General features: G+C 36.3%; 2 protein-coding genes across 2 annotated transcripts; one reads left to right on the top strand and one right to left on the bottom strand.

Moving 5' to 3' along the window:
* The first annotated feature begins 11353 nt into the window (after nucleotides 1–11353).
* Nucleotides 11354–16349, top strand: LOC133292922 (auxin response factor 2A-like). Its single transcript, XM_061491410.1, has 15 exons — nucleotides 11354–11749; nucleotides 11850–11962; nucleotides 12184–12279; nucleotides 12362–12418; nucleotides 12527–12682; nucleotides 12772–12856; nucleotides 12976–13066; nucleotides 13144–13308; nucleotides 13499–13618; nucleotides 13796–13871; nucleotides 13952–14123; nucleotides 14225–15159; nucleotides 15245–15435; nucleotides 15544–15754; nucleotides 15906–16349. The coding sequence occupies exons 1-14, from the start codon at nucleotides 11641–11643 to the stop codon at nucleotides 15725–15727; spliced, it is 2550 nt and encodes an 849-aa protein (XP_061347394.1). The 5' UTR covers nucleotides 11354–11640; the 3' UTR covers nucleotides 15728–15754; nucleotides 15906–16349.
* A 558-nt stretch (nucleotides 16350–16907) lies between these two features.
* LOC133292920 (transcription factor ICE1-like) lies at nucleotides 16908–20073 on the bottom strand. Its single transcript, XM_061491407.1, has 4 exons — nucleotides 18822–20073; nucleotides 18278–18502; nucleotides 17686–17856; nucleotides 16908–17221 (listed from the first exon to the last, which is right to left on the bottom strand). Exons 1-4 carry the CDS (start codon nucleotides 19977–19979, stop codon nucleotides 17138–17140), a joined length of 1638 nt encoding a protein of 545 aa, XP_061347391.1. The 5' UTR covers nucleotides 19980–20073; the 3' UTR covers nucleotides 16908–17137.
* Nucleotides 20074–20299: the final 226 nt, after the last annotated feature.

Here is a 20299-nt window from a genome sequence, read left to right as displayed (position 1 = left end):
CGTAAGCACCCTCACGATGGGTTGCACACTACTTTGGTGTTTCAACCATATCTTGAGTTGTACTTGTACGATTTATGTAATCTAGGTTTAGTTGGAAAAATAAAAGAAATATCTACAACTTCTATGAAAATAATGAATTTTAAAGTTAATTAGCATATTTTAGTCCCTTAAAACATGATAAACTTTGAGTTTATCAAACTTGGGTTTAAAAGTAACAGTTAGACTTTATTTTTGTTTTAACATTTATGTTGGACATACAAGACACAATAAAACTAAATTGTAGAGAAGTTGCCAAACAAAGAACTTTCCACGAGTTTCACAAAACCTCATTTAGAAACTAACTTCTTGCCTAGTGGATCTTTGGTGAAGAAAAAAAACTTTAAGGCCTGTTTGAAATCTGTTTCAAAAAGCAGTTTTTTGATTTTAAGAAAAAAAAACTTGTTTGATAAGGCTTGTTTTGTAAAAAAAAGTTTTAAAAATTGTAACTTTTTTTAAAATCAAATTCATAGAGCATATATTAGTTGTTTTTGTTTTGTGTTTTGACTTTTAACTTTCAAAAAAATAAAAATAGAAAACACCTATTTCATTAATCATTCTACAAATCAGTTTTAAGAATTAAAAAACATGAACACAATCAAACAGACCATTAGTTTCCAATACATTTAACCATCACATGTTAATAATTTAGTATGTTACCAAAATAATTTTTTAGTTGCTTGGTGCTTATCTCAATGAAAATCTGCTTATCTTTTCATTCTCGACACTCCTAATTTTTGTGAAGGTTTACTCTTCATCACAAAGATTAATAAAGTTGTTCCCTACGTTACTCCTTATAGTGATGTAGTCTTATCTAATGGAAATAAAAAATGGGCAACTAATTGACTCCAATACAAATATTATTTATTCATTTTTATAATATGTGAATCCTCCAAGTGTCCAAAATAAATTACCATAATTGTAGTATCCCTTGGGCCTTCAATGAATGTGCTTTGTTTTCATGAACCGGGCACTTGGACGTGCATTTCACATGCCTATGCGCGTAAATACACGCACCTTTAACATTCTGGGTGCTTAGGCATGCATGTTGCATGCCTAGGTGATTATGTTGCCGAAGCTACCATATATTAATAAACTTGTATTTTAGTTAACCTGTTGTAATGTTAACTCTAGTTAGCTACCATAGTTAAATGTTAGGTGAATAGTCAGTTAGCTTACTATACCTTTGCATCATCACTGCTTCAAGGTTGGTTTTTGGTTTTTTGATGTAATGTCTTTCTCTGTATCTGAACAGTAGAATAAATGAATGATTTTCATTTTCATCTTACCCAAGATTTCTTTCTTGTTCTGGAACTTACTGTAAGATGGTATCAGTTGACAAATAAATTCCGCTAGTTTATCTGAAATCAAGCTTTTCTTTTCATTTTTTTTGTTCTTTTGTTTTTTCTTTTTGTTTTCATGGCCTCTATTGAAGATGCTGGAAGCCCTTTTTTTCTCCATCACTCCGATAGTCCAGGGTTAGTTCTTGTTTCTCAACCCTTGACATGAGACAATAATCAATCCTAGAGTAAGGCCATGAAAATTGCTCTATCTGTCAAAAACAAAATAGGGTTCATTGATGGTTCAATTCCCAAACCCCCTAATTCAGATTCAGTTCTTCAGCGTTCTTGGTCTCGTAATAATGATATGGTTATCTCTTGGATCCTTAATTCAGTATCCAAGGAGATATCTGGAAGCATTCTATACTATAATTCTGCTTGTGACATATGTGTTGATCTTTGGGATAGATTCCAGCAAAGCAACAGACCACGAATTTTTTAACTACGTCGTGAGTTAACAACACTCACTCAAGATCAAGCCTCAGTGAGAGTCTATTTTACAAATCTCAAATCAATTTGGGAAAAGCTCAGAAATTTTCATCCATCCTATACATGTGGTCAATGCACTTGTGGAGGTGTTAGAAATCTTGTTGATATTACCAAACGGAGTACGCCATGACATTTCTTATGGGTCTTCATGAATCTTTCTCTCAAATCAGGGCACAAATTCTTCTTATTGATCCCTTGCCTCCTATTAACAGAGTATTTTCTCTTGTGACTCAAGAAGAGAAACAACGACATGTGAGTTTTTCTTCATCTTCTTCGTCCACCAACAATATGGTGTTTGCTGTGAAGACTGATTCTTCAACAAAAGGTCCACGCAATGAGCGTCCTTTCCGCACCCATTGTCAATTTCATGGCCACACTATTAAGAAGTGTTATAAACTCCATGGTTACCCTATGGGATACAAAGCTAGACCAAAGATTACTGCAACGAAGAACAAAATTAGTACCGCTAATCAAGTCACCGCTGAGTCTTCGGTTGGGAATTTTTTAAAAGGCCTTGGTCCTGTCAAATGTTCTCAACTCATGAGCATTTTATCCACTCACATGGAAGCGTCCAACAGAGTTCCAGAAGCTATTGTGGCTACAAGTTCCGTTGTCTCTGATCCAGGTATATTTTATCCTTCTAAATGGATCGTAGATTCTGGAGCTTCTCAGCACATCTGTGCTGACGCTCAAGCATTTGTTTCTATGCGTCTTATCAGTGGGTTTAGAGTGACCTTACCTTATCATACCACAATTCATGTTCATCTAGTTGGTGATATCCAACTCACTCCTAGTATATTACTCACAGATGTGTTATTTGTTCCAACTTTTCGATTCAATCTCTTATCTGTGAGTGCCCTCACTACTGCTTCGCAACTTATGCTCACATTTTTTCCAACATCACTTGTCATTCAGGACATGAGCAGCAAGAAGATGATTGGCAAGGGTGATAAAGTTGAAGACCTCTATTTTTCTGACACCACATGTAATCTGAACTTTTCGTATTCCAATTCTGTAAATGTTGTTACATTTGATATCTGGCACAATAGGATAGGACATTTATCTCATAAGTGCCTATCTCACATGAAAAGTTCACTGAATTGTTCTGCTTTGTCTATATCAAATAAAAAGCCTTGTTATATATGTCTTCTTGCTAAAGAGAGACGTCTACCTTTTGTTTCACATAATAATATGTCAGCGTTTCCTTTTGATCTTATTCACTGTGATATTTGGACCCTTACACACTGCCTCATACTCTGGTCATCGCTACTTTCTAACATTAGTTGATGATAGCACTAGATCTACTTGGATTTACTTGCTTAAAGCCAAGAGTGAGGCTGCCACAATTTTTCCTAAATTCTTTGCTATGGTACAAACTTAATTTGGCAAGAAAATCAAGATGATTCGTTCAGACAACGCTAAAGAATTGTCGTTCACTGAATTCTGTCAAGAGCAAGGGATTATTCATCAATGGGCTTGTGTTGAAATGCCTCAGCAAAACTCAGTTGTAGAGAGAAAGCATCAACATATCCTCAACGTCTCTCGAGCTTTATATTTCCAATCCAGAATTCCTTTAACTTTTTGGTCTGATTGTGTCTTTACTGTTGTATTTCTCATAAATAGGACTGCTTCAGCCATTCTTGGATATCAATCTCCTTATTAAAGGCTATATAATAAGGAGGTTGATTACTCAACATTGCGGGTATTTGGCTGTCTTGCCTTTGCTTCCACATTATCAGCTCATAGGACAAAGTTTCTACCAAGGGCTCGCATATGTATCTTTCTTGGATATCCTCTTGGTAGAAGGCGTATAAATTTTTTGACTTGGATAATGGCCTAGTTTTTATCTCTAGAAATGCTGTTTTTCATGAGAATATTTTCCCCTATCAACATGATAATGTTGCCACTAATTTAGATCATTTTTCAGACCTTGTGTTACCTCACAGAAGTGTTACAAAATGTATCAATGACAATTCTACTTTTTATCAGTCCTCACATCCACCTCATATTACACTATCTCTATCTTTTCAGGATATTTCTTGCTCTGTATGAACCCAACAATACTGATTTTGCACACATTCAGGTTACCCCACCTGATCTTACTCCTATTACTACTAGACGTTCTACAAGGTCATCTAAACCACCAACCTATCTCAAGGATTATCATTGTAGCTTATTTTCTAACTGCCAGCATTCAACCTTCAGTTCAGCATCCCTTAAGTTTTGTTCTTTCTTATGACAGATTGTTATCTTTTCCCCAACATTTTGCTCTCAGCATCTCCTCTCATTCTGAGCCACAATATTACCACCAATCAGTAAAATTTTCTCAATGGCTTGAAGCCATGCAAGCTGAGATTTCAGGTTTAGAGAACAACAAGACCTGGTCAATTGTTCCTTTGCCTAAAGGGAAGCATGCTATTGGATGTAAGTGGATATACAAAATAAAATTCAATTCGGATGGCTCTGTGGAAAGGCACAAAGCCCGGCTAGTAGCCAAAAGATATACTCAACAAGAAGGTATTGATTTCATAGACACTTTTTCTCCTGTTGCTAAATTGGTCACGGTGAAAACCTTATTCGTTGTTGCATCTTCTCAAAATTGGCATCTTTATCAACTAGATGTCAATAATGCCTTTTTAAATGGAGACCTCTTTGAGGATGTCTACATGAAACTACCTATTGGTTATCATATTGAGGGGGAGCATTTATCTACGGATTCTAAGCCTGTGTGCAAATTGCTAAAGCTCTTTATGGCCTAAAACAAGCTTCTAGATAGTGGTACTCAAAGCTGTCTGGAGCTCTCATTGCATATGGTTTTCAGCAATCAAAATCTGATTATTTCCTCTTCACTAAAGGTCCAGGTTCCAATTTTATAGTTCTTTTGGTGTGTGTGGATGAAATCATCCTAGCTGGTCCATCTATTGCATTACTTCAAAGTGTCAAGTCTTTTCTTAACTCTCATTTTAAACTTAAAGATCTTGGCTATCTCAAGTATTTTTTAGGACTGGAGATTGCTAGAGCCAAGAAAGGAATCACATTGTCTCAAAGACACTACACTTTACAGCTCCTTGAGGACACTGGTTTTTTGGCATCAAAACCAGTTGCTATGCCTATGGATTCAAAGACCAACCTAGATAGCACAGATGGAGAATTACTCCAAGACTGCTCTCAATATAGAAACTTGATTGGCAGATTGTTATACTTGACTCTTTCTAGACCTGACATAACCTATGTTGTACATAGGTTAAGCCAGTTCATATTATAGCCCGGAGTACCTCATTTACAAGCTGCACATCACCTTCTTAGATATCTTAAGAGTCATCCAGGTCAAGGATTGTTTTTTCCTTCATCATATTCTCTTCAACTAAGAGCCTTTTGTGATGCTGATTGGGGAGGATGTCTGGATTCTAGGAAGTCTATGACTGGCTTTTTGTTTTTCTAGGTGATTCCTTAATATCCTGGAAATCTAAAAAGCAAACCACCATTTCAAGAAGCTCACCTGAAGCTAAATATAGAGCTATGACTGCCACTACTGCAGAATTGAAATGGATCTTTCAGCTGATGACAGATCTTGGTATGTAGTCTACATCCCCTGCTTTACTTTTTTGTGATAATCAAGCCGCAATGCATATTGCTTCAAATCCAACATTTCATGAGAGGACAAAACACATAGAGATTGATTGTCACTTTGTTAGAGATCAAGTAACTTCTGGAAGGGTTCGTTTGATGGCTGTTAAATCACAAGATTAACCTTCTGACTTGTTTACAAAGCCTTTGTCTTCGACTGTTCTGTTTTCTTTACTGTCCAAGATGGCAGTGTTCGATATTCACTGTCCATCTTGAGGGGGAGTAATAAACTTATATTTTATTTAACCTACTGTAATTTTAACTCTAGTTAGCTACCATAGTTAAATGTTAGGTGAATAGTCAGTTAGTTTACTTTACCTTTGCATCACCACTGCTTCGAGGTTGTTTTTTGGTTTTCTGATATAATGTCTTTCTCTATATCTGAACAGTAGAATAAATGAATGATTTTCATTTTCATCTTACCAAAAATTTATTTCTTGTTCTGGAACTTACGATAAGATATATTGGCGCTAGAGGTAGTTCTGCACCCTTATGACGATTTTGCCTATTATTTTCGTGTTTCGAGCACAATTTAAGTTGTACTTGTCCGATTTATCTAATCTAGGCCTAGTTGAAACATAAATGAAAAACTTATGACTTATATGAAGATGATGGATTTAGAAGTTAATTAGCATATTGTTATCACTTAAAACATGATAAATTATGAGTTCATCAAGTTTAAAAGCAACAATTTGGGTTAATTTTTTGTTAATATTTTCGTAAAAATTATTTTTTTAATAAATTTCCAAACAATTAACTTTTGAAGGGCCTTATAATTAGAGAGTATAAGATGACTCTCACGAATTTCACATTACCTTTTTTAGAAACTAACTTTGATATTTGACAAAGAAAAGAAAAATTTATGTTCCAATCCCTTTTACCATCACATGTAAATACCAAAATAAATTTTCAGTAGTTTGGTTCTTATCTAGGTTAAAATCTTCGTATCTTTTCCTCCTTGATATCCCTATTTTCCGTAGTTTGTTCCTCATCACAAAAATTAATAGTATTTCCGCCTGCCCCTTTCAGTAACTTTTTTTTTTTCAATCTGTATAATAACAAAAGTTCAGATTTGTTTTGGTAGAATATGGATCAGTTGAAATCTTAATTTTTGGTTTTTCACAAAAAAATAATAATCTTATTTATCAAGTTCTGATAAAATTGGCACAAAAACTATCCTGGCAGGTCACGAGAATCATTAATTAAATAGCAGTTCTCATTTGAACATGCCTTAATTTTAGCATGGCTAAAAAGTCTAGAAGTAGCTTCTACAATTCAATATTATAAACGTTGCAAAATACTAGGATATTTTTAAGATTTCACGTTCATTTGTTATAACAAGTAATTAGAAAAAAAAAAGTAACGTGCACGTTACATCCCTTTATAAACAACTCGCAACCTTCATGTGTGAAAATAAATTTGACGGAAAAAATAATACTTCTTTTTCTTTTTATATTTTTCTAGTCTGTTGGAAATAATAATAGTTGATACATATATAATAAATAAATTTAATATTTCTTCTTTTGCTGCAGAAAATATTTCTTTACTACACTCACATAAAAATAAGTGGGTCTCATTAGGAAAAAGAGAGAGCGAATAAGTTAGTGATACCCATTTACTTTTATATGAGTATGGTAGAGAAATATTTTCTGCAACAAATACAGAAATATTTTTTCTATAATAAATTTAGAACTTCTTGCTTGCATGGTTGAAATATACAACTAGGCGTTAAAAGAAGAAGAAATATACAACTATGGATCAATCTACACGAGTAGGTAATCGTTCAGCAACAGCACTTTTGATTGGTTCAACTCAACTTATTGACCATATCATATAATATATCAATATCAAATTTGGCAACCCCAAGAAGAGATAGTATAGTTTTGAAATGGAACCATAGACCATTGGTAAATAATTGTTTTCATGTGAGATACTGGGTGAGAGTGTATGTGAAAACTTAAATTTCTAAGCAATACTAAGAAGAGATAGTATAGTTTTGAAATGGAACCATAGACCATTGGTAAATAATTGTTTTCACCTGAGATACTGGGTGAGAGTGTATGTGAAAACTTAAATTTCTAAGCAATACTAATAATCAATCTACCCATGTTCAACTGTGTCATACTATTTCAATTGAACCTTGGAATAAAAAACTATTACAACTGCACCACTAGGATTAGCCTAGTAGTGTTGGGTGTGTGTAGTGTGTATTAGGTTGCAAGTTCGATTCCTGTAATATTCAAAAAAAAAAAAAAACTATTACAACTTAAAATTGCAAATTTATTCAGTTTTACTTCTTGAGACATGTACAGGTATTTTTTTAAAGTATACAAATAATCCAAAATTAACATTTGTTATTCATGGGATGGGAATTTGATGGAAGCTTTCAATGCTAGCACATGCAATATTATGGCCCGGCCTCCCTATATATACATTTGTCATAAATGTGCGTACGTAGATATCCTTGTCGGCCAAGTTGTAATGATACGCTGAAAATATATAGAGAATTTCTTATGTGGATTTTCTGAAAAAAAATTTCCCATATACACGTCGTTTAGAGTCTTAATCTACAAATATATTATTGAGGCTCTTTCACCAATTGGGGTTTTTTTGTGATTTTAATTTATTAATTTAGTATTTGGTTCGATGTATTTACGAATGAGGGTCATTTAGTGACGTGAGGGGACCCAGCGTCACTGAGTGCCGCTACCATCCCCCGCGTCACTCACATTTTTTTATTATTTTTTTTACTTTTTTCTATTGAGTGTCGCCTCCCTCCCCTGAGGCACTCACAGAATTGTGCCAAGTGGCACAATCTAGTTACTCCTGTTACCGCAAAACTTCGGAAAGTCATAACTTTTAACTTGGATATTCAAATCAGATGATTTTTTTTTGATTTCACATAACTTTTCGAGATCTACGCAATGACATCTCATTTGACATATTTTATCTCTCACAAACATAATTCAAATATGTAAAAAAGTGTAATTAGTGTTGCAAACTTGAACTATATTAATGGAAGATAAAATATATCAAATGAGGTGTCATTAGATAGATCTCAAAAAGTTATGTGAAATCAAAACAAAAATTATCTGATTTGGATACCTGAGTCAAAAGTTATGGCTTTCCGAAGTTTTACGGTAATAGGAGTAACCAGATTGTGCCACTTGGCACAATTCTGTGAGTGTCCCAGGGGAAGGGGGCGGCACTCAATAGAAAAAAGTAAAAAGTAAAATAAAAAAAGTGTGAGTGACGCGGGAGGTTGGTAGCAGCACTCAGTGACGCTGGGTCCCCTTCGCATTGACCCACATTCGTAAATACCTTAAACCAAATACCAAATTGGTAAATTAAAGGAATAAAAACCCCTAATGAGTGAAAGAGCCATATTATTGATGGTGTATCACTTTTTTAATATGCACTATTACTATTTTTAATTTGTATTATAATTTTAAAGTTATAATTGAAATAATATACATTTAATGATATATAATAAGTAAAATTATTTCTGCAGTCACTTTACGTACAACAACGACATGTGTGTAGTTATGATTCTCTACATTTTATGCTTTCATCCTTTGTATGGTTATAATTTTTCGTATTTAATGTTTTCAAGTATATATACGATAAGTATTTGATTGTTGCACGTACAAAAGCTGCATAAATATAAACCCCAACATAATATGCTATTAATATTTGAGAATTTCTCCCAAGGATTAGTCTATACATGTAGCAAACGTGACAACAAGAAGGGGTTTTTTTTACAAGGAGGCAACGCATGACATTGTATCGCAACATTCAGCACAACAAATGTACTGAAACTCGTGTCCTTTTGTAGTCCAAGGATCCAATTGTCGTGTAGGATGTACTATGCTAATTGAATATCTAAGAACAAATTAATTATTTTTTTATTTTCAATTTTTATCCTTTATTTTTTATAAATTTTTCTTTATTTCAAACTTAGTCAATTTATTAATAAAATCCTCTATTACTATTTAATTACAATCATCAATTTATTTATACTTTTTTTTACATATCAAACGGTATATATTTGCATCCTACACAATGTATAATTTCTATATAATAACTAAAAAATGATTAAATATTATAATCTCATTACATCATTTTTGAGTTTTTAAGCCATTTTTTTTTTAATTTTAATGGCTTTTTCATAATTTTATGTTTTTATTTTTATTTTATTGCATTTCAAGATTAATAACATTATATAAAAAGCATATTGAAGACTATTACAGTATTACTCAAGGTTGTTGAATATTCTATTATCTCAATAATCAAAATTAAGAACATAAAATTTATCATACCAATCTTAATTTTCTGTTTAATCTACTTTCCATATATTCGGCGTCAAGATGATACTTTTTTACAAGGTAAAGCTACTCTAAAATAAATTTGTTATAAGTTAAATAATAATTTAATCATACTCGATTTAATTTAAAGTATACTAATATATTACCTGTGCGATGCACGGAGAAAATCCGTCTGTTTGTCGAAAAAAACTTGTTGAACTGGAAAAATAGAATTACGTAGCATTTTTACTATCACGAAGCGATTGTATAACATTATAGTCAAATTTTTTTTTATCAGAGCGCACCCAAGGTATTCATCCTTTCATAGTCAAAAATTAAGTATCCACATTTTGTATAAAAACTTTATTTTAATAATAATATAGATAATAAAAGCTCTTTTGCTTTATTTCTTAAGTTCCTTTCATTTTGATAAAAAAATATGTTCTACAAATGCATTGAATTGGAAATAAATTAGATAATTATCCAAAAGAAAGATAACTACACCATAGAAGTATATAATAACACCAGAGAAAGATATACTGCAATAGATTTAGTTCATTAAAATTTTGAAAACAAATTTATTTTTGTTTGTAAATTATAAAAAATTAAAAGAGATTTTTCCTTATTATTTTGTTTTTTAAAGATGATAGTTTTGTTTTAGAGTTTGGATGAATATATTCAATATTGGTGGCTCTTTCATTAATAGAAAAAAAAACACTTAGTATATAAAAGGAAAATCGTAGTTCAACTCTTTGCTGACGTGTATATGCAATTATGCATGCATTCTTCCTAAAAAAAAAGGTTCATTGAGCATCAGAGCTTGACCAAGCAAGGAAGAATCCGAAGTTCATTTATTGGTTTTAAATAAGGTTACAATTTATGAGTTCCATACTTACATTTCCCTGCACCTGCCAGCACCATGAAATGTTTCCGATATATTCATATCTCACAGTGATGATAACATGCATTCTCCCTATATATATATAAAGGCAAGAGCAATATTTCACGAGATGAGATAAAGGAGAGAGATACATTGCAAATGGGACGACAAATGCAGGTTGCGTATTAAATTTAAATTAATTAATTATATTAAATTTAATGCATACAAAAAAAGAAAAGAAAAAAAAAAGGAAGTGGAGAAAGCAAAGTAAGGTTAAGATGCGCAGGGGGTGTGTTAAATGCGCACTCTCTCCGTAGAGCCAATTGCATCCAAGCCAATCTAATCCAATCCCTTCCATGAAGCCCTGCCTGTTAATAGCACGACAATGCCATTTCCCAATAAAAACAGAACAACTTTCGTGCGACCGTCACGACACACGCCGTTACATGCCAATCCAATCCCTCTTCGACACAGCGTTAACGCCGTCTGTCCCCAGCCGCCTTTATTTATGAAAAAAACATTGATCGCCCCTTACCCCTTTTCTCGTGGGTCGTTATAACTGGCTATACCCGGTCGGAAAGGTCACTGCAACCGGCAAATGTCCGTGCCTTCCAACGATTGGTTAAGGGATTGACCGCGGTTGAAATCATTGCACGCTGTTTTGACCACTCTGGTTAAGTCTTTGTTCTCATTTTCCCTGTAACCATTTCTCCGTTCAGAGAAAGAGAGATTGAGAGAGAGAGAGAGAGAGAGAGCTGAGAAAAGCTGAGAAGTTCAATTGTGTGTGAAAGAAGGAACTGGCGAGTTTGTTGGTTTCTAAAAGTGAATTTGTGAGAGTTTCTTTGGTTTTCTGCTGTGGCTTATTGAGAAGAAGGGAAAACGACGACGTAGGAGAAGGTGAGGGTTTTGTGAATTTGACGAAGGAGTGTTTCAGATGAGAGATCTGTGGTGAAGGACTGTGGAAATGGCATCAACGGAGGCGACGATGAAGGGGAATTGTGTGAACCATAACGATAGTAGCAGGAACGGTGTTTCCGAGGGTCAGAATGCTCATTCGTCGTTCACGGCAAGAGGTAGGTAACTCGAGAGCGTAGCTAGTTTCGTTTTTTTGTGTGTGGAATATTCTCGAAGATTGTAACCGTTTTGTTCTGTTTTGTTTTGCGGTTATGGTAGAGGGGGAAGCTGCACTTTTCAGGGAGCTATGGCATGCCTGTGCTGGACCCCTTGTAACCGTGCCACGGGAAAGAGAACGCGTCTTTTATTTCCCTCAGGGACATATTGAGCAGGTAAAATTTATTCTTCTTCTTCTTCTTCATGGTTGCTAGTTTCATTTTATGTATGTATTTTTTTTATTTTATTTTATTTATTTTTTTAATGTTTTCTAACTCAGATTTGTAACAACCAGCAACAGTTTCACTTCTTTTTATTCTTGGGGTTAGATGTGCTCAATTTTTTTTTCTTTGTTCCTGGCTGTTGTATTTTACATGGTTTTTCTCTATAAAATTAGGTGGAGGCGTCCACCAATCAGGTGGCGGACCAACACATGCCATTGTACAATCTACCATCTAAGATCCTTTGTCGGGTTATCAACGTGCAGCTGAAGGTAGTGTTGTTCGATCTATGTATGCCACTTGTTCTTGTAATTCTCATGGAGATGTGAGTTTCATATTGAATGATTGTTTCAGGCGGAACCCGACACGGACGAGGTATTTGCCCAGGTGACCTTACTTCCGGAGCCAAATGTAAGTTCACATTCAACTTGTTGGCTTTTTGATTTTGTAATTTTTTTTGTTCCTTGTTGTTCGCTTCTTGAAATATGATTTTTATGTTTTTGGATGTGGGTCTGTTAGCAAGATGAGAATGCTGTGGAGAAAGAGCCTCCACCACCTCCGCCTCGGAGATTTCACGTTCATTCATTCTGTAAAACTCTGACGGCCTCGGATACTAGTACCCATGGTGGGTTTTCCGTGCTGAGACGCCATGCTGATGAATGTCTTCCGCCACTGGTTTGCTTCTCGCCTTTTTTGTTTCCTCCTTGTGCTTTTTTTTTTTTTCATTACAGCTGACGTGGGTTGAATCACTTGTTTGTTGACAGGACATGTCAAAGCAGCCACCAACCCAGGAATTGGTAGCTAAGGATTTGCATGGGAGTGAGTGGCGATTCAGACATATCTTTCGGGGTAATTGCTAACTGATCTCGCTCACGTTCTAGTTACGTGGTTTTGTTGTCAATATTCTTCAGTTAGTCTTTGTTCTGTCTTGTCCATGGATAGTGACTGATAAGTTGGGTAAATTGCAGGTCAACCTCGTAGACACTTGCTTCAGAGTGGTTGGAGTGTTTTTGTTAGCTCCAAGAGGCTAGTTGCTGGGGATGCATTTATATTTCTAAGGTTCGTTCTTCTCGTGACTTACTGGTTTGTTACTTTCGCTTTTCCATTTTGAATGGGACTAAGTGCGGGACTTGCAGAGGTGAGAATGGGGAACTTCGTGTTGGTGTCAGGCGAGCAATGAGACAGCAGAGTAATGTTCCATCCTCAGTTATCTCTAGCCACAGCATGCATCTTGGGGTCCTTGCAACTGCTTGGCATGCCATCTCCACTGGGACCATATTCACTGTTTATTATAAACCTAGGTTTGTAACATATTCCTTAAACTAATCTGTTGAACCTTGATATCTTGGTAGTTTCAGTCTGACCTCCTATACTGTGAGGGTGTGTTTGTGCCTGTGGATGAGCTCCCAGCCTCCCACCAAGTTTTTCGTTGTAATTGATTCATTCCCCACATCAGGATTAACAGCATTTACTGCTAATATTCTTTTGCAGGACCAGTCCCGCGGAATTCATTGTTCCGTATGACCAATATATGGAATCCCTAAAAAATAATTATACCATAGGAATGCGATTCAAAATGAGGTTTGAAGGTGAAGAGGCTCCAGAGCAGAGGTATGAATGGTTGATGCTGTCCTTATCTTGTAATGAGTTGTCATTGTTTTTCCTGATTTATTTTTCTTTTCTTTTTCCTCTTACTGTTAACATAATGTAAACCTTGCGTGTTGTATCATTACAAAAGATACAATTTGAATGGAAGAAATCCCTTGACATGGTTTGTTAAAATGGTAGGTTTACTGGTACCATTGTTGGAATAGAAGATGCTGATTCACAAAGGTGGAGAGAGTCCAGATGGAGATGCCTCAAGGTTGTATCTCTAGTCTTTGTGCAACTACTTATGACTTGCTAAACAAGGGAAACTATAATTGAGTTACTCTTGTTATTCAGGTGAGATGGGATGAAACATCTAACTTACCTCGTCCTGAGAGAGTTTCACCTTGGAAAATAGAGCCTGCTCTTGCTCCTCCAGCCCTGAATCCTCATTCAATGCCCAGACCTAAAAGGCCTAGGTCTAATGCAGTTCCATCATCCCCAGATTCTTCGGTTCTTACTCGAGAAGGTATGGTTATCTGGCTCTGGATATTTGATGTTTTAAGGAATCCTCTCTTTGTAGAAAAGTTTGTGTTAAGTTGGGCCTGATATATTTTGGGTGATTAACAGCATCATCTAAGGTTAGCGTAGACCCTTTACCAGCAAATGGGTTTTCAAGGGTTTTGCAAGGTCAAGAATTCGCGACCTTGAGAGGCAATTTTGCAGAAAGCAATGAGTCTGATACTGCAGAGAAGTCTGTCGTATGGCCACCTGCAATAGATGATGAAAAGATTGATGTTGTTTCTACTACAAGGAGGTATGGTTCAGAGAGCTGGATGTCAATGGGGAGGAATGAGCCTACATATTCAGATCTTCTTTCTGGCTTTGGGGCCAGTGGAGATCCTTCCCATCTATCCTTGGTTGATCAAATGAGCCCTGTAGGTTATTCTGCTAGAAAGCATTCGTTGGACCATGAAGGCAAACATCATTTGCATCATCCTTGGCCTGTAATGCCCTCTAATAGTCTATCACTGAACCTCTTGGACTCTAATACAAAATGCTCTGTAATTGGTGGAGATACAGCTTACCAAGCTCGAGGGAATTTGAGGTACAGTGCATTTGGTGAATACCCTGTGCTTCATGGTCATAAAGTTGAGCATCCGCATGGAAACTTGATGCCACCCCCACCCCCAACTCGGTATCAGAGTCCTCCTTCCAGAGAGCTTATGTCCAAAACAACGACAGGAAAAACTTGCGAGGCTGTGAAAACAAAAGATGGTGACTGTAAGCTGTTTGGTATCTCACTTATCAGTAGCCCCACTGCACCCGAGCCTTCTGTATCACAAAGAAATGTTACAAACGAGCCAGCTGGTCAGACACATCTTTTGTTACACCAACAACGAACTTTTGAAAATGATCAGAAGTCAGACTACCCCAAGGGCTCAAATTCGGAAGGTGGTCTGGTTGCCATTGATGACGGGGAAAAGCCATTACAAACTTCTCAGTTGCATCTGAAAGATGTTCAAGCCAAACCACTCAGTGGTTCTGCCAGGAGTTGCACTAAAGTAAGGTCCTTTACTGTCGATTGGCTAAAAGAAAATGAGATCTAGAAATATGCAGGGAAAATTAATCACATTCTTTTTGTTTTAGGTTCACAAGAAGGGAATTGCGCTTGGTAGGTCACTGGACCTTACAAAGTACAGTAACTATGATGAATTAGTTGCTGAATTGGATCAGCTGTTTGAATTTGGAGGTGAATTATTGTCAACAAAGAAGAATTGGCTTATTGTATATACTGATAATGAGGGTGACATGATGCTTGTAGGCGATGATCCATGGCAGTAAGGATCTGTATCTGATTATACGTCCTTTTTTAGCTGATTATTTTAATGTTCTATTTTTTCCTTGAGAATGGGACATAATTCACATAATTCTATATTTTAATTTAGGGAGTTTTGTGCCATGGTTCGCAAAATTTATATCTACCCAAAAGAGGAGATTCAGAAAATGAGCCCGGGTGCCTTGAGTTCAAAAATTGAAGAGAATCAGTCAGCTAGCGAAGGTGGTGATGCAAAAGAAGTTAAATGTCAGCTGCATCAGAAGTTAAATTCAGAGAATGGTTTCGATGCCTAATAATTAGTAGATCGTCCATAGCTTAAGGTAACTTTCTTCCTTCCTTTCCAGGTAGCATTGGATTCAAAGACGTTGGCTGTTCGAGATGAAATTGCCTCATTTATTGTTTGCTTATGTGAATTTTTAATCTTGGTCAGTTGAATTTTCTCATGGTGTGTAACGTTTTGTTTTGTTCCAGAGATTACGGGCTGGAAAGTAGGGGACTGTCATGAAGTCATCCAGTTGGAGAATGTGACTCTAAATTCTTGATTGTTTATCAAGTGACTGTCTAGAATCTGAATATAGATGGCATGATAAAAGAGTATCCATCCAATTTTGGACGTATCCTGGAATTGGTGCTATATGCCTCTGCGCAGTTATACACCTAGTATGTAATCGTCGTGTTTTGAGCGAGGTGATGTGCGGTGATATAGGCCTTTGCATTTTTCAACAATCGTACCTTGTACATAGTTGTTTCCCTCCCACCCTCTGAACACCAACCCATTAATCATTAATGTAATGTAGTTCATATACAAGGGCAGCCTTATGATTGGTATCTAGTTTGTGATTTTGATTTTTATTCTCATATTAATCATAATTTGTGAGATGAAAATTGTGGATATTCCAATTGCATTTTGCAAGATGTATAATTAAATTTTGCTCAAATTCTATGTTTGCACCTCGGTGTCTAGCAAGAGCGAGGTCACATGGCCGTAGAAATTTTGTGTGGCCAACTTAGAATTTTAGTGTCATAATAGACCCAGGAAGGGAATGCTTGGGTCTTAATATCCTTGGGATAGACGCTAGTTTTACGAGATGAAGCTGCCTTCTAGGAAGCGCTATCATTTAAGATCAATTTCTGTATTTAAAAATAAGAGTACCATAATGGCACGTTTCTAATGCAACTCATTGTTTTCAGCGCTCGGTGCTTTTGGGACCCTTTTCGGATTTTAAATTAAAAGATGACTCCACTAGGAACTGCGGTAGCTGAAACCTTTAATTTTGCTGCAGATGCGTGACACTCTTTTCTTCTTTTTCCTATACTTTATGGTTTAAAAGTGAAGATATAATAAATTTGTGATGACCATGTCTAGTTGGGGAAAAACATAAGAAAAAGGTCATTTTAAAGCCCTTTCTGAAAATTGTATAATGAGAACAGTAAGTTGGACATTCAAATATAAGCTTCACATCAAAAAGGGCATTCAGAAATGTCCTTGGACTAACTGAACCCGAGGAACATGAAGTGCCAGGCAATGAAACTTTGTTAAAGGGGTAAAACTCTTGTGGAAACTTCTAATTCAACTTAAACTGAAGTTACCAGAGCCAGTATCATACAGTTGAATTATGGGCATTAAAGAGTAAAACTATTTAAACTTGCTAAGTTACTGTCTGAAATGGCATCTTGTAGTTTCTTTTCTTGCCAAAACTTAGTTAGATCATGCCATTGAAGCCAGCTGAATCCAAGAGTACTGCTTTGATTTGCTCTGGATGGACATCCTGACCTTCTTTGCATTGCTGAAAGAGAGGGAAGGTTAGCCTTTTTACCGAGACAAAAATAAAAATAAAAATAAAAAACTATAATCTCTTTAACAGCAGTCAAGGTTTTTTAATAAATAATTCTAAATCCTCCTAATTACTAAATGAAGAATATCGAATTTTTTCTTATTCAACACTTGAGCCATTAATGGATGTAGAAATCACTAGAATATCATACACGGGTTAGAATGGATAATGACACTTATCATACCAGGTTCTTGGTAATACATTTAAGTTTTAAGGAATTTCCACATAAAATATATATCTACTCTCGTATCTATAACAAGGTACCAGATAGATTGGATACAAAGTCCATTTGTGATGAACAGTTGCAACTATGGCGTGGATTTGGTAAAAAAGAAAAACCAATTGACCTTGCAGTGTGGATGCACCATGATTTGATCCAAGTGGTGTAGGTGTTAATAACAGAATAAAAATCTTACCTCAGCTCGAAAAATATCCATAGCAAATCCATTGAAACAGCTAATAACAGCCTGCTGGATATCTAACCCAAGGTTATCCAAAGCCCTCATGGCTGAGAGCAACAGGCCAGGTTTGCGGGAACAAAACATGTGGATATTTACAGCCCTTCCTTCGCGCAACCGAACCTCAACCTATACAAGGTTAAAACAATATTTGCACAATTGCATTAGGATAAGTTTAAGTTACATCATACTAATAACAACAAAATAAGAGGGCGAGTCTATAGCATAGACAGAGCTCCTCTTATATGACTGAAAGGTTTAAATCTAGAAAACAATCTCTTTACAAATATGCAAGGAAGGATAAGACTGACTGTAAGGATTAGTATTATCCTAACCCCTATCCTCATAAGTCAAAGTTTAATAGGGAGTGATTTTTTTTAATAGCAACAAAATGCTTAACTATGTGAAAAATTGCACTCATTCATTGACATATTTACAGTTCTGCAGTTAACATTGTGAGTTGTGACAGTTGATCCATCAATGAATGACTGAGATTTTCATGTGATGAGATAATGTTAAAATGAGACATGAGAGGACCATGGAACATTACCCTGGGAGATTGGCCATTGGGGCTTGGCAATGAGCTGGGGCATAGTTCTTCTTTAATACGGCTTGGCAGTGCAGGTGGAGTAGGTGTCAAAGGATGGAAGCTTGAGGCAGGTGTGAGTGAAGAGCCGGCAGGTGTTGACTCCAACTCGTTATGAAGGTCATTGATCCTTTGCAGAAGTTCCTTCAGATACTCAATTGCATCCCCAAGTATTGAAGCCCTGTCCATCTATCAAATCAAACCATGTCATGGAATCCAGAGATAGATTCACCACAAACCCCACTAACAAAGCATTAATACTTTGAAGGCATCCTGTGTTATTTATTGTTACCAAACTAGATTCCTCTAAGTGTTGACATAATTAGTCCTTATCTTAACATTGACTCACATATCAAATATTCTTTTAAAATCATGAACCATGTGGTGTATGTGCATGACATATAATATAATATAAGCATCAACCAAGAAGAAAAATCAAACTTGCTGAAACACAATAAGAACTTGAAAATTAAAATGTTTGAATTTAAGAGGCTGAAAAAACTCTTACTTTGCTAATCTTTGGAACAACGGACCTCAGCATATAGAGTCTATCATTGAGCTTCTTCCTACGGCGGCGTTCAGCCATCAAATTCTTAGCAGGCATTCCCTTCTTCTTCCCTTTCTGATCCACACCGGTGACGGTGCTGTTGGCATTGGAGCTGTTTCCACCATTCTTGCAATTAATATCTTCCATCTTATTATTGTTATTACTCTCAGTCAAGTCATCAGAATCATAGTTCAATCCTGACCCATCAAAACTTGCATCTTCTATCTCCTCCACGCTACTCACCTTCCTCTTCTTATCACTCCCTTCACCAACTTCACACTTGCCCCTATTTGGAACACCAACACCACCTTCTGATCCCATGTTTTTTCTTAGTGCTGCTCTCTTCTGAAACAGAGTGGGTTGTGCTCCAGATGGAGGCAACGATTCAAGGGGTCTCAAAATCTTGGACCTGTTCAGAAACAGAGGCTTTCCAGAACCTTCTTCCAAGTTCTGAAAACCCGCAAACCCGGTGCTACTTTGTGGCAACTGGTGCATGCTGGCGATTGCTAACTGGGAATCTGAGCACATGTTAGGAAGGGCTAACTGGTTCTTTGAACTCAAGTCAACGAAACCACCAAGAAGGGAAGAAGAAGAAGCTCTATTGAGCACTGGAGAAGTTGTGGAAGCTTGAGGCTCAAGAAACGCCACTTCGCAACCCATATCAAAAGGGTTGAGAAGAGAAGGCAAGGTTGTTGTGGTGATGGTGGTGGGTTTTGGGTTGGGAGGGAGAAAGTATTGAACTTGTGATAATGAAGGGTCGAGGTTGTTGAACACAGAGGAAGAGGGAGAACAAGAAGATGATGAGTCAACTGTGTGAAGCAAAAGGCTATCTGGGTCAACGAAGTTTGGGGTGAAAGCCATGTCCCTAATATCTGGGTGGTTTCCCAGGTACCATTCCTCGTCTATTTCGAGCATGGGTTTGAAAGCACAGAGAGAACCCAAGTCTTCTCTGTTTTCAACAAAACCAGAAGAAGAAGAAGAACCAGGAACATGAGTGTTTCTGTCGGTGGTTGTGATAATGTTGTTGGGCTTGGAGTTTCTAGGCCATGAAGCGGAAGCAGAGTTTTCGTCCTCTCTTTCATCCATCCAAGTAGCAACGTTGTTTATTCTAGACATCATGGTTTTTGGATTCTCTTCTGACACAAAAGGTTGTGGCTTTGGTTTCTGGGGTTTGCTCAGGAGACAGAAAGAAATGAACTTGAAGTGCGAATAAGGTTTTGAGTTACTGAGGTTAGAAAGCGGAAGAGGGAAGTTAAAGTATGTGGAAAAGGACGAGGATGTTGCTGAAGGAAAAGGGCATTCGGTTTTTTTTTTTTTTTTTTTTTTTTTTTAAGGGGTTTAGGATAGTGATTGTTTGAGACAGGCATAGCCTTCGAACGTTACACCAACCAACCACCGCTTTCCCATATAGGACTGCAATGCCATGATGGGTAGGATGA

The sequence above is a fragment of the Gastrolobium bilobum genome, unplaced genomic scaffold, assembly GCF_033153095.1.
Source record: "Gastrolobium bilobum isolate Gb01-03AN ecotype WA unplaced genomic scaffold, APGP_CSIRO_Gbil_v1 utg39725, whole genome shotgun sequence".
Classification (NCBI taxonomy): Eukaryota; Viridiplantae; Streptophyta; class Magnoliopsida; order Fabales; family Fabaceae; genus Gastrolobium; species Gastrolobium bilobum.
The sequence above is the reverse complement of the archived record's forward strand: the minus strand, read 5'-3'. Positions and strand labels throughout refer to the sequence as shown.